Here is a 12,658-nt window from a genome sequence, read left to right on the forward strand (position 1 = left end):
AGGTATCATTGACAGTATATCCTCAGTCCAAGTCATTCTAAAGCAGCATATTATTTACAGGCTGACCTCAATTAACGCGATTAATTCGTCCCACGAGTGCATCGCACAAAATGGAAACATGTTAATCTAATATAATAATCAATAGGAAAAATTATAATTGGTCCTTGACCGTCAGGAATGTCCATAAAGAATTTTACAAATACCCTTTAAATAACTTTTTAACTGTATACCCTGTAAAAGATAATGAAAATAATTATGGAATTAAATGTTGATTGCATAAAACAGCGGTTCCCAAACTGTGTGCCATGTAATAATTTCAAATTTTCGACGGAAGCACGGTGATACTCGGCATCTGTTGGACACCGCGCGAACTACTAGCTCGAGGTAGTTCACAGTTTCAACATTTCTTATTAAGTTGTGGTTTTTTTTTTTTTTTTTTTTTTATGAGAACCCCAAACACGAGAGGTATTAGAACCTATAGTACTTAGTACCGTGCTTGGGTTGGAGGTTGAGAAGACGAAAGAAGATATTTGTTGACATTAGACTTGAACTTCTGTAGAGTGTAATTTTCTGGAAATAATGTATGAAGGAAGGTTGTTCCAGGAATAAACAAGGAAGATGAAAGGTTGGTTCTGTGAGTTTGAAGTTGGACAGTAAATGGATGTTGGCAGGTGGCGGCACATGTTTGGACTGTTTTGAAAGAGAGAGCAGGAATTATAGAAGCCAATTCAGAAGAACAGTGTCCATGGAAATATCTATAGAAGAGGCATGCAGCAGAAACAGTACGTCTATGGGACAGCAAGTGGAGAGACTGTTAGAGATGAATCATTAATTAACCTAACTGCCCTCTTCTGAATGGAATCAAGAAGCCTGAGAGAAGTTTTGGGGGAACCACTTCAGATGTGGGAACAATATTCCATGGTAGGTTGGATTTGCGATTTGTACAGAGTGAACAGCTGTTTGGAAGAAAAGTAATGCCGAGAGCGAAAGAGAAAAACCCAAAGTTTTTTAGATGCAGAAGAAGCAATATTTGTAATGTGCTTGTGCCAAGAGAGATTAGAAGTCAGGGTAATCCCCAAAAGAGATATATCATTTTGCCTAGAAATTGGAGTGTCATTAAAGATAAGCATAGGAGCAGAAGAATCCTTTTTGTGAGATATAAAACAAGACTGAGTTTTAGAAGGGTTGAAATCAACTAAATTGTCTTTGCCCCACTGGAGAATTACCTGGATATCGGCATTTAAGGAATTGGTAGCAGATTTTTGAGAAGTTGAAGCCGATTCAGCAGGGCAAGGTTTCTCAAAATGGAAAGTGGAATGCAATGCTATCATCGGAAAAACTATGGATAGGATTTCCAGTCAATGGAAGAAGGTCATTAATATACAAGAGGAAAAGAGTGGGGGAAAGAATTGAACCTTGGAGGACACCGGCATTAGTGGAGAAGTTAGAAGACAGAGAGCTATCTGCCATCACCCTCAGTGAGTGATCAGAGAGAAAACTGGATAACCAATTACAAAAAACAGTTGGCAAACCATAAGATTTAAGTTTGTTTAGAAGACCTTTATGCCAAACATGATCGAAAGCTTTTGAGATGTCAAGAGCAACTGCTTGTGTTTCGCTGAACTTTTCCATTGAATTAGTCCATAAATGGGTAACATAAGCCAGAATATCACCAGTGGATCTACACTGACGGAATCCATACTGGTGATTGTTGATCAGACGGAAGGTTTCTAGGTAGTTTAAGAGTTGGTGGTTAATTGATTTCTCCATTACTTTAGAAAGAGTAGAAGTAATTGCAATGGGACGATAATTGGATGGGAGGGATTTGTCACCCTTTTTAGGAACTGGCTGGATATGAGCAAATTTCCAAGCAGAAGGAAAAAAGTCTTTGGAATAAGAAAGTGAAAAAAGTGAACACAGAACTGGAGTAAGTTCAGGAGCACAAATTTTGAGAACAAGTGGATAAATACCATCATGACCTGGAGCTTTCTTAGCATCAAGATTCGTCAAAATCCTTCTGACATCCTTTTAATGGAAGACCACAGGAGGCATTGAATGGAGCGTGTTGGGAATGGTGGGAGGTGTTTTACCAAGATCATTAATACACGAGTTAGAAGAAAAATGGGATGCTAGCAGGTCAGGCTGAAGTGACAACAGAACTATCTGGTTTGGACAGAGATTGGAGCAGAGATGGGCAAAAGTTGCACCCAATAGCTTTGGCAAGAGACCAGAATGCTTGGCTACCATAAGATCAAGAAGCAAGTTTTCTACTCTTAGCCTGTTCAGAATCTAGTTTGGACTGATTAATGACTGCTTTACAATTGTTGCGAGATTTGGTGTTGGCAGAAAATGAAACTGAAGAATTAGAAACAAGCCAATTACGATATGCAACATTCTTCTCTTGAACAGCCTTAGCACATTTATTGGAAAACCAAGATTTAGATAAAGGACAAGATTTTAAAGTGGAGTGTGGGATAAAGGATTCCATTCCTGCAAGAATAATTTCACTGACACGATCTGAGCAAACGACATCAGAAGTTTTGAAACAGTAATCCGACCAAGGAAAAGAAGAAAAGAAATCTCGCAGGTCATCCCATTTTGCATTCTTGTAATGCTAAACAATACAAGGTTGGGAATAGCCATGAGATAAAGGCTTCATTGGAGAAGAGATAATCACCAAGTTGTGATCTGAGGTGCCTAAAGGACATCTCACTTCGACCGTGTACTTAGAAGGGTTTTTTGTGAGAAAAAGATCAAGCGTGTTGGCTGTATGGTTAGGATTGTCCAGTATTCTTGTAGGTAGATGAACAATCTGTGCAAGGTCGTTAGTAATTGCAAAGGCCTCAGCATCTCGACCAGCTGGTCGGTGTGACTAGAAAATGGAAGCCAGATGGAGTTGTGAACATTAAAATCGCCAAGGAAAATTACCTCACTGTTAGGAAAGTTGGACTGGAGAAAGTCAAGTTGCAAAGAGAGGAAGTCAAAGAGCTCCAAGTGATTAGTGGAGTTGGGAGAACGGTAGAGACAACAGATGAATTTGGCACAATGAGGTAGAGAAATTTTAAGCCAGAGAAGATCGAAAAGAGGAGATTCCAAATTACCCAGTCTCTGACAGGGAATATCGGAACGAACATACGCACAAGTACCACCTTTGAGGTGAAAGGAATCGTACAACAAATAATTTGGGCAACTGAGATGAGCAGTAGCTGAATCAACCGATAACTGAGATTCTGTCAGAAAAAGTACGTGCGGTTTGGCAGGCTGCAAGTGGAAATGGACATCGTTGAGATTAGAATTGAGACCACGTATATTTATGAAATGAATTAGGAAGTGTTTGGGAGGTTTAGATCTTTTCGCAGATAAGCTTACTCTATTAGTTTGACAATTCATGGTGTATTCAATAGTAAGAAAAGGGGGGTGGGACATGCTGTATGAAGTAGTGAAATTTTGGATATGGCGTACACATGGTAAGAATATACCCAGATCCTTGACATAACATGGCCTCGACAATGCTCCCCGTATACACACTACTCGGACTCCCTCCAATCACTATCTGGCAGAGTAGAGGTGGCAAGATTATACACTAGCTGATCCAGAAGCCTCCTAGAGTGTTACCAATAGGTTCGGTCTGGTGTACTAACTAGCGGCCGGCCTGCGAACACCATTTTAGAGCTGTACCCTCGAAAAGTAAGGAATATTTAATCTCGCCACGATGTTCATCATAACCTCAAAAGTCATCAATCATACTGCATGATAGAAGAGATAGGGAAGGGTTGACCGGAACTTAGCTCCAGAGACTAAACATGGGTTCCACCACTTCGAGCCTCCAATAAGCAAAGTGGTGGTATTGCACCGGTTGATGAGAGTCATCTACCGCCTAGTACTGCCTGGTAACACAGAGCCGTGGCATTCCTCCATGTGGTGTGCGCGCCACACCTCGACACCTGCTTACGTCGGTTCACACCTGTGTGGTCACCACCATGTGCTTGTTCACGGAGGTTATACCCAGATTAATAACAGTCCCACCATCGTGAAGGTGCAAGCAGAGGATTTGGCTGTCACAGACCACCTGGACTTCGCCGAAATTGGGTCCACTTGACGAGTGTCACCCAAATATCAGTTCCATCAGCGTTTTAGACTCCCACGTATTAAGTACAGCTTGTCTGGCATATCTGAGAAAATGTCTGTGACAACCTCAAGGACCTGTTTGGACCTAACTACTTAATAAATGGAACTGTTGGTTTTTTTTTTTTTTGGTCTAGGTGCACCCTGAAAAAATTACTGAGACACCTTTTTTAGAGCGCCGTGAACCGAGGAAGTTTAGGTACCTCTGACATAAAATACACAATGAAGAAACAATTTGTTACGGAAATATTTGAACAGAGTCGTTTGAACTGTGTTGACCTTTTCTTTTCATCAATCAGTTTCCGAGAGCCGACAACAATCTTCTCTGGGCCCTGGCGAAATAAATATCGCAGAGAACCTCAAACTTTTTGTTTGAGATTCTCTGCGATACGAAAGATTTCATCTAGTTCTTTTACCATTATCTCCTTCATGGTAACATCTTCATCTGGCTCATTTAAAAATTAGAATTTTTATATGAAAGTCTGCATTGATTTTATAAGCGGGAGACAAGTAACACGTCTTCTTCCGATGGTTGATGGAACACACTGAGGTGGGCAGCAGGCAAACGTTTGTTTATTGCCCGTCTGACGTGCGGTAAGCTTAACACGGCATTCAAATATTTTTTAATTATCACATAAAAAAAAAAAAATTGCGTTAACTGGAAATTTGCATCATGTAAAGTGAAAAGTGGTATAATTTTTAAAATTTTTTCAAATAGCGGTAACTGAAAATCGCATTAATCGAACTTGTGTTATGCGAAGCCTGGCTGTATTCCAATTATTTACCTACTGTCTACCTTTAAATTATCAGCAAATTTTTACAGCTTTTACTGTTTGTGTGTTTGTTTGTTATTTGGTTTTTAGGAGCATTAGCAACTAAGGCCATATTGCGCCGGGGATATGCGGTCGTCATTCCCTGACCTTTCCGCATCCTCTGTATTTGGGCTCGAACCCTGGTCTAATCAAGAAGCGTGTGCTACGCACTGCTGCTCCTTCCCACTTGGCTACAGAGGTGCCAGCTTTTACTGTGTCCTCACCAATATCATTGAGGAAATGTAGAAACAAGAGGGTTTCCAGCATTAAATCTTGAAGACTGCTTGCTACTTTAGTCCAAGTATCCCCATTTTATACCACCTTTTGTTCAGCTAGCCCTGTTTTCCTTTTTTTTTTTTCCCTGATAAAATTATGAGGTTTGCTTTCTGATATAATTGTGCTATCTTGTGGACAGATGGGATATATTTCACTTTAAAAGAGATGTTAACATAGAGAAATTTGGATAAAAGACAATTCCCCCCTTCCTCCCCCATGTAATTTGTGAGGACTGCACTTGGAAAATTACAGTGTGTGTGTGGTACCATAACCAAAGTTTCTAATACACTGTATAACCCTAAACACAAAACAGTCACTGCATAGATTTTTGGTAGAATTGGGCTATTCTTTTTTGAAATGATCTTTCCAAATAGCCATATATCACATTATAAATGCTGATCACTTTCATTTCTGTATTGGATAATTATTTTGATTTACTATTAATTCAAGTTAGAATCTGATAGTTGCCATAAAAATTAAGGCATGTCCTTATACAGGGTGTCTCAAAAATATTGGTACAAACGTTTAGGGGAGGTAGGTAACATCTAAAGGAATGTGAATCGCATAGGAATCCATAACCGGAAATGTCACTGGAAAGTAGTAGCAGAGGCACAAGAAGCAGAAATGACACAAGACAGTAATTAGTGGCAGACATTTATTTGACATAATATTAACAATGGAGTACGAGATGGATGCGTTTCATGATGTTACAACAGATGCTCGAAAGTTCCACCATGAGACGCGATGCATGCGTGACACCGACGCAGCATGGATTGGCGGACACAGTTGAACACACCTGGAGTTTCTTTGACAGTAGCAGCAGCGCAGACGAGTCTCGCTACGAGATCCATTTCCGTCTTCACAGGCGATTCATACACGATAGAATCTCCCCCGCCCCACAGAAAGAAATCAAGGCTCGATAAATCAGGTGAGCGTGGGGGCCAGGCAACGGGTCCACCACGACCAATCCATCGACGCCCAAAACGCCCGTTCAAATGGTCACGAACACACTTTACATAAAGAGCAGATGCCCCATCATATTGGAACCAAATGTTGCATCTCACATTTGTTGGAACATCGTCAAGTAACCCTAGTAGAACTTGTTCAAGAAAGATCCGATATTTAGCGGAGTTCATGCAGGATGGTAATAGGTATGGGCCGACTAAACAGTCACCGACCATACCTGCCCACACATTTATTGCGAAGCGATGTTGTGCCACATGGGGGCACACACCGTGTGGGCCCTCTGCTAATCCATACATTAGGTGCATGTCTGCCAGCTCACAGTTCGTATATCGATGCATGCTCTTCGTGCGGCAACTAGTGCTTGAATGAGTAAACCATAAATTTTTCCTCTCGCGAACTGATAAACAGCGCCGTGTACCGACTTATGGTGACGTTTCCGGTTATGGGTTCCTATGCGATTCACATTCCTTTAGATGTTACCTACCTCCCCCTAAACGTTTGTAAAAATATTTTTGAGACACCCTGTATATGCATTTATTATATGTAAGGACATGCACTATACAAGATGTGGCTATTAAATAATGAGACTATTGCAATAAAATAAATATAATGAAATATTTCATACCTTACAAGTTATCCCCTTCAAAATAATTGCCTTATGTTTGCATACACTGGAAGTCATCTTCGTAAGCCCTTTATAATGCTTCAGTTGTTTTTTGCTGAATGCTTCAATGGACTGAAAATGGGTACCTTTAAGTACACTTTTCAGATTAGGAAAGAGAAAAAAGTCACAATGGGCTTTTTTTCTCTTTCCTGAAAAAAGTCACTAGGTCTGGCTGGTAGGATGTATGTTCACACACAGGGATTTGTTTTTTGGCCAGAAACTGGCAAACAGAGAGTATGCTGTGTGTTGGAGCATTGTCCTGATGGAGCTCCAACCATCCTTTCACAATTCGGGTCACTTCCTTCAAATTTTTTCATGCAGCCTTGTCAGAACTTCAGTGTAGTTTGTTTGATTGATAGTCTGATTTGGTGGGAAATATTCAGTCATAATAATTCCTTTCCAATAAAACAAGCATGGTTTTCATTTTGAATTTGACATTCTTGCTTTTTTGGTCTGGGGGATTGTTTTGTTTTCCATTTCATTGACTGTCTTTTAGTTTCTGAGTTGCACTGGAACAGCCAACTTTCATTGCAAGTAATTATAGTACTCAGAAATTCTGGATCTTCAGTGTATTTCAAAGCATCATGACAGATTTGGTGCCTTCCCTTTGTTTGATCTTCATTCAAAATTTTTGGCACTATCTTGGTGCATACTTTTTTCGTGCATAAATTTTTACTTAAAATTTGTCTGTTTCTTTGGCCATAATGAGTTCTGTTGCAACCATTGTAATGCTTAAATTACGATCACTTCTAATCAATGTCCTTACCTGGTCCACATTTACATCAGTTTTAATGGATATTGGATGGTCTCATCATTCATTGTCTTCCACATTCTCTCTTTCTTCTTGCCTGTGGTTGAACAAAGTTTGCTTACCCCTGGTTTATGCCATTGTATGCTACTGTTCCATAATAGAATTTAAAAAATAAAAATAAAATAAAAAATTTTTAGGTGAAGGCCACTAGCTGTCAACACAGAATAGTTCAATTCAGTTGAGTTTACTTCTTACAGAAAGTCCAAACCGAACTTTATGACAAATGCTGTATCAGAAATTAAATATGAATTTTTCTACATTCAGTTGAAGTAGTTTAAAGGATTAATTAAAAAAAATTTCAGAAGACTTGAACTGTACTTAATTTAATGTATTGTTTTCTTTTCCTAGTTCTCGCATGATAGATATACAAAAGCTGATGGCAGAACGAGCTATTGAGCTTCTTTCTTTACCAGATATGCAGTGTTGTATTCTTGATATTGGGTAAGAAAAGTTGTGCCTTTTGTGTTTTTCCTTAGGTGTTCTTAATGTGTGCCTTATCTTTTAAATCATTTAAGAAGAATGAAATAAAATAACACAGAATTTTAGTAGTTTATTAGCATCATGAGATTCTAATTCGTGAATTGGTTTTGGATGTATAATACACCCATTTTAAAACCCTTATAGCACTAGTAGTTTTGACTGTTTTTCAAATTATTTTTCCTGGTTTCTGTGCCACTTTGTCTAGTAACATTAAATATAATGGAAGTACACTGAAAGGACAGAATTCATGGAATACCTAGTTCCTGGGCAATGCGATACTGTCACCCCCCCCTCTCTGGGCGAACCCACCGCTTGATTGGCAGGTATATAGGTACACTGCATTCACGTGAATGGTAATTCAATGTTAGTATGGATAAACGTCATGAGTTAACTGACTTTGAAAGAGCGATTGATAGTGTGTGCCTGACCATGGGTCACTCTATCGCGGAAGTGGTACAGAAATTGCACTATCCCTGTTCGACAGTATGAAGAATGTGCTGGGAATACACCATTTCTGGAATAATATCTCATTGTGGACAGCACTGTGGGTGGAGAAAGGTGGTGGATGAATTTGGCTGTAAACATCTGTCTCGCATTGTTTCAGCTAACCAGAGAGCAACAGTGGCACAAATCACCACCGACTTCAATGAGAGAGGTGCCAGAAACATCTCCACCAAGACCATCAGGCAATCATTAGCTGCAATAGGTTATGGGAGCCGCCGACCCACAAGGGTTCCATTGCTAACAACACAACACAGCACTCTGTGCCTCAACTGGGCGAAAGAACATTGGCACTGGACCTTGGATGATTGGGGTTAGGTATCCTGGTCCGTTGAGTCCCATTTCCAGTTATTTCGAGTGGACGGGAGGGTGTGTATCTGGTGGAAACCGCATGAACCTATGCACCCATCATGTCAACAAGGAATTGTTTTGGCAGGTGGACAGTCAGTAATGGTCTGGGGCGTGTTCAACTGGCACACATTGGCACCTCTGGTACGTCTAGACTCATCTCTGAACAGCCCAAGTTATGTGTTCATCCTTGCAGACTATCTGCATCCCTTCATGGTTATTGTGCACCCACAGAGCAATGGACTCTTCCAGCAGGACAATGTGCCTCCCCATAGAGCCGTGGTGACTAGATCATGGTTCAAAGAGCATTCAGCAGAATTTGCCACCATGGAATGGCCTTCCTGTTCACCAAACACGAATCTTGTGGAACATCTTTGGGATGCTGTGGAAAGGTCTGTTCGAGCTTTGGATCCTCCACCCAGGAATGCGACGGAATTATGGACAGTGATGCAGCAAGCATAGATGGAAATACCTGTGGAACACTTTCTTGAATTAGTGGACTCAATGCCTCACTGTGTGACTGCCCTTATCCAGGTGAAAGGTGGGCCTACCTACTAGGTAGGTATCCAATGATTTTTGTCCACTCAGTGTAGTTTTTAATTTTGTAACCTAAGAGTTGAAAATGCTGATTTTCACATAACACTCTTTAGCAGCTTATAATGCTTGTGAATATTTCCGAATATGGTTATTAATATTATGGCTACTTTAAAAATAAGTGTTCATACTCATAGCAATTAAGTTTTTTTAAAAAAACTTTTTTTTTTGTTGCTTTCTGTATAATTTTCCCACTCTCCAATTAAAGGAACACTTCATTCTGTAAATAGAAACTGTGAAAATAAAATTTAAGGCAAAAAATAAGATATGCTAACAGATATGCATTTAATTTGGAAATTTAAGAATGAATATGTGCAATAATTGAAATTTAGAGAATTACTATAATGGTTATACTTTGTCCTGCTTATTTATTTTTTTGTTTAAAATTAAAAATTGTTGAAAACTATTACATTGCCGAGCTTCTGTTTGCTGATGCGCATTCTGTATCTAGTTCTTGCAAGCACTAAATGGAAAGCAACAGACTCTAGATTTCAGTACATTCCATTTCATTTTCCTTTGTGCTGTTTTACAATTTATATACAATGTCTATTTGCTTCTTCTTCTGTAATGGGTAGAATGTCCTAGAAAGATAGTCTCAGGTGTGAACTTTCTCTTTGGAATAAGCTTATTTTAAAAATTAGAGGTCAATTAACTTTCTATTCAAATATTTAGGCCTTATCTCACCAAATTTTAAATTAAGCCTATTCTTAAGTAATCTAATTTTGTTGAAACTGTCTTTTTAAGTAGACCAAAGAGGGAGAATAGAAATTTGTATCTGCAAAATGACTGTACTTGTTTGATCAATTTGTCCCTTTTTATAATCAGAAGAAATACACTGATTCTGTGCTTTACACTGGTCTTTGTTTTCTTTGAAGTTTATCAGGTTTATTGCTACTGGCTAATCTGTATAAAAATATGTACATAATATGTATGTATTTTTTGCTCAGGGGTGGATTCTACTTTCCATGCTGATACATGAGTTAAAATTCACTTGGATAAGTCAGTATCAAGCTATATGTTCATCCAGAGAAGCTAAATTAATCATTGTTGTGAGAATGATCTTTGTTTTACTAAATCAAAGTAATCTTTATCTTCTACTTTACCAGGTTCTTCACACACAAAAAAAATTATCTATACGATTTCCTATAATTTTTCCAACTGTATAGATAAGTTGAATGGTTGTGTTTGTCTACAAACTAGTTCTTGACACTGTGCATGCCATCATTCATGTACGTGCAGGAAAGGATCAGAAAGTTCAGGAATAAATTTATTAAAAATACCTGGAAATTTATTAAAAATTTCTTATTATGTAATCAAGAATATCTCTGTTTAGTGTCACAAAACAATGACACTAAACAGGGAAATCTATCAAAGATTCAGAATCTCCTGCTGGAAGCACAGACAAACAGATTGATAAAGACCAAGCTTCAAGAATTTTTAATATAAAAACTTTTACATGAAAAGAAGTTTTAACAGTTCAGAAGCTCCATATATACACGATGAGCCAAAACATTATGACCACCTACCTAATATAATGGTGGTCCTCCACATGCAACGAAAACAGCTTGTACCTGGTGAGGCATAGACGCTACAAGATTTCTAAATGTGTCTGGTGGTATCTGGTGCCAACACGTAACCAGCAGTTCCTTTAATTTCAGTAAGGTCTGTGGTTGAGACGCCACAGATTGGAGTTGCTGTTCAACACAAACCACAGATGTTCAATGGGATCGATGTCTGGAGGATTTGGAGGCCAGGACAATACCTGGAAGTCTTCCACATATTCCATGAACCAGTCTCGAACAATCCAGGCAGTGTGGCATGGTGCATTATCCTGCTGAAAGATGGCACCGCCAGAGAGGAAGACTGTTGCCATGAAAGGGTGCACCTGGTCAGCAGTGATGTTTAGGCAGGTGGTAGACGTCAGAGTGCCTGGCACATGGATGACTGGACCTGGGATATCCCAGCAGAACATTGCCCAAAGCATGACACTGCCACCACTGGCTTGTTTTTGTTCCACGGTGCATCCAGGCGCTATCACTTCCCCAGGTAAATGATGCACATGTACCCAACCATCCACATGGTGCAACAGGAAATGTGATTCATCGGACGACCTTCTTCCAATCACTCGATTTCGATGCTCGCGTGTCCATTGTAGGTGCTGTTGCCAGTGAACCATGGTTAGTATGGGCACTCGGAGTGACCTGTGGCTATGCAGCCCTATTTTCAGCAGGGTTCGATGTATTGTGTGTTGTGACACATTACTCCCATCACCAGCATTCCAATTACCAGTGAGTTGCGCCACAGTCGCCCTTCTGTTCCATGTACCATCCGGGAGAGCCTTCGCTCGCATCGAGCATCAATGAGCCGTGGTCGTCCAACACCTCACTGGCGGTTCATGGGTTTTCCCTCTTCAGACCACTTTCGGTAGGTACTAGCCACGGCTGACTGTGAGCACCTCACCAGCCATGCCAATTTGGATATGTTCTGACCCAGTTGTCTGGCCATTACAGTTTGGCCTTTGTCAAACTCGCTTATGTCCGCTGCCTTTCCCATCTGAAGAACAAGAGTAACACTGATTAATGGAGCTCAGTATCATTTTTTATACTGTGTCCTGACCTGTGCACATGGCATTGTTATCCTGCAGTTGCTTCGATTTGCATAATGACTCGCTGGTCATAATGTTTTGGCTCATTGGTATATTTGTGAAATATTAAAATCCACAAAGGAAAATTCTTAGCAAGACTGATCATCAGCAGCAGGTTCCATCCAGGAAGAATTTCTGATTGGCTAGTTAAATGCCTGATAACAGTAGTCCATCCTAACCAGTTCTTCATCGAAAACTTTGATGATCTAATCTCTAGACTTCAACAGATTCACTTTCAGCCTCAGGACATTCATTTGACACGAATGGTATGCTTGTCTTCTTATATTTAGAAGGAGCAAAAGCCCATCTTAAGGAAGGTAGGCTGATTGAAACATTCATATGTTCTATGATTGTATATGACATTCTCCAGTTATATCGGCCCCGGGTGCCAAGCATTATAGTGATCAAGTGATTTCTAGAGTGTTTTTATCAAAGCT

General features: G+C 39.8%; 1 protein-coding gene across 1 annotated transcript in view; it reads left to right on the forward strand.

Moving 5' to 3' along the window:
- The window catches only part of LOC150086005 (18S rRNA (guanine-N(7))-methyltransferase), a 106,500-nt gene that overhangs the window by 22,505 nt on the left and 71,337 nt on the right, over nt 1-12,658 (forward strand). Inside the window, exon 4 of the mRNA XM_090373649.1 lies at nt 8,003-8,095. Coding sequence (XP_090229775.1) covers nt 8,003-8,095 — 93 coding nt within the window. The remainder of the gene's footprint in view (nt 1-8,002; nt 8,096-12,658) is intronic.

This window comes from Mastigoproctus giganteus, chromosome 5 (assembly GCF_048544385.1).
Source record: "Mastigoproctus giganteus isolate SK-2022 chromosome 5, ASM4854438v1, whole genome shotgun sequence".
NCBI classification, from domain to species: domain Eukaryota; kingdom Metazoa; phylum Arthropoda; class Arachnida; order Uropygi; family Thelyphonidae; genus Mastigoproctus; species Mastigoproctus giganteus.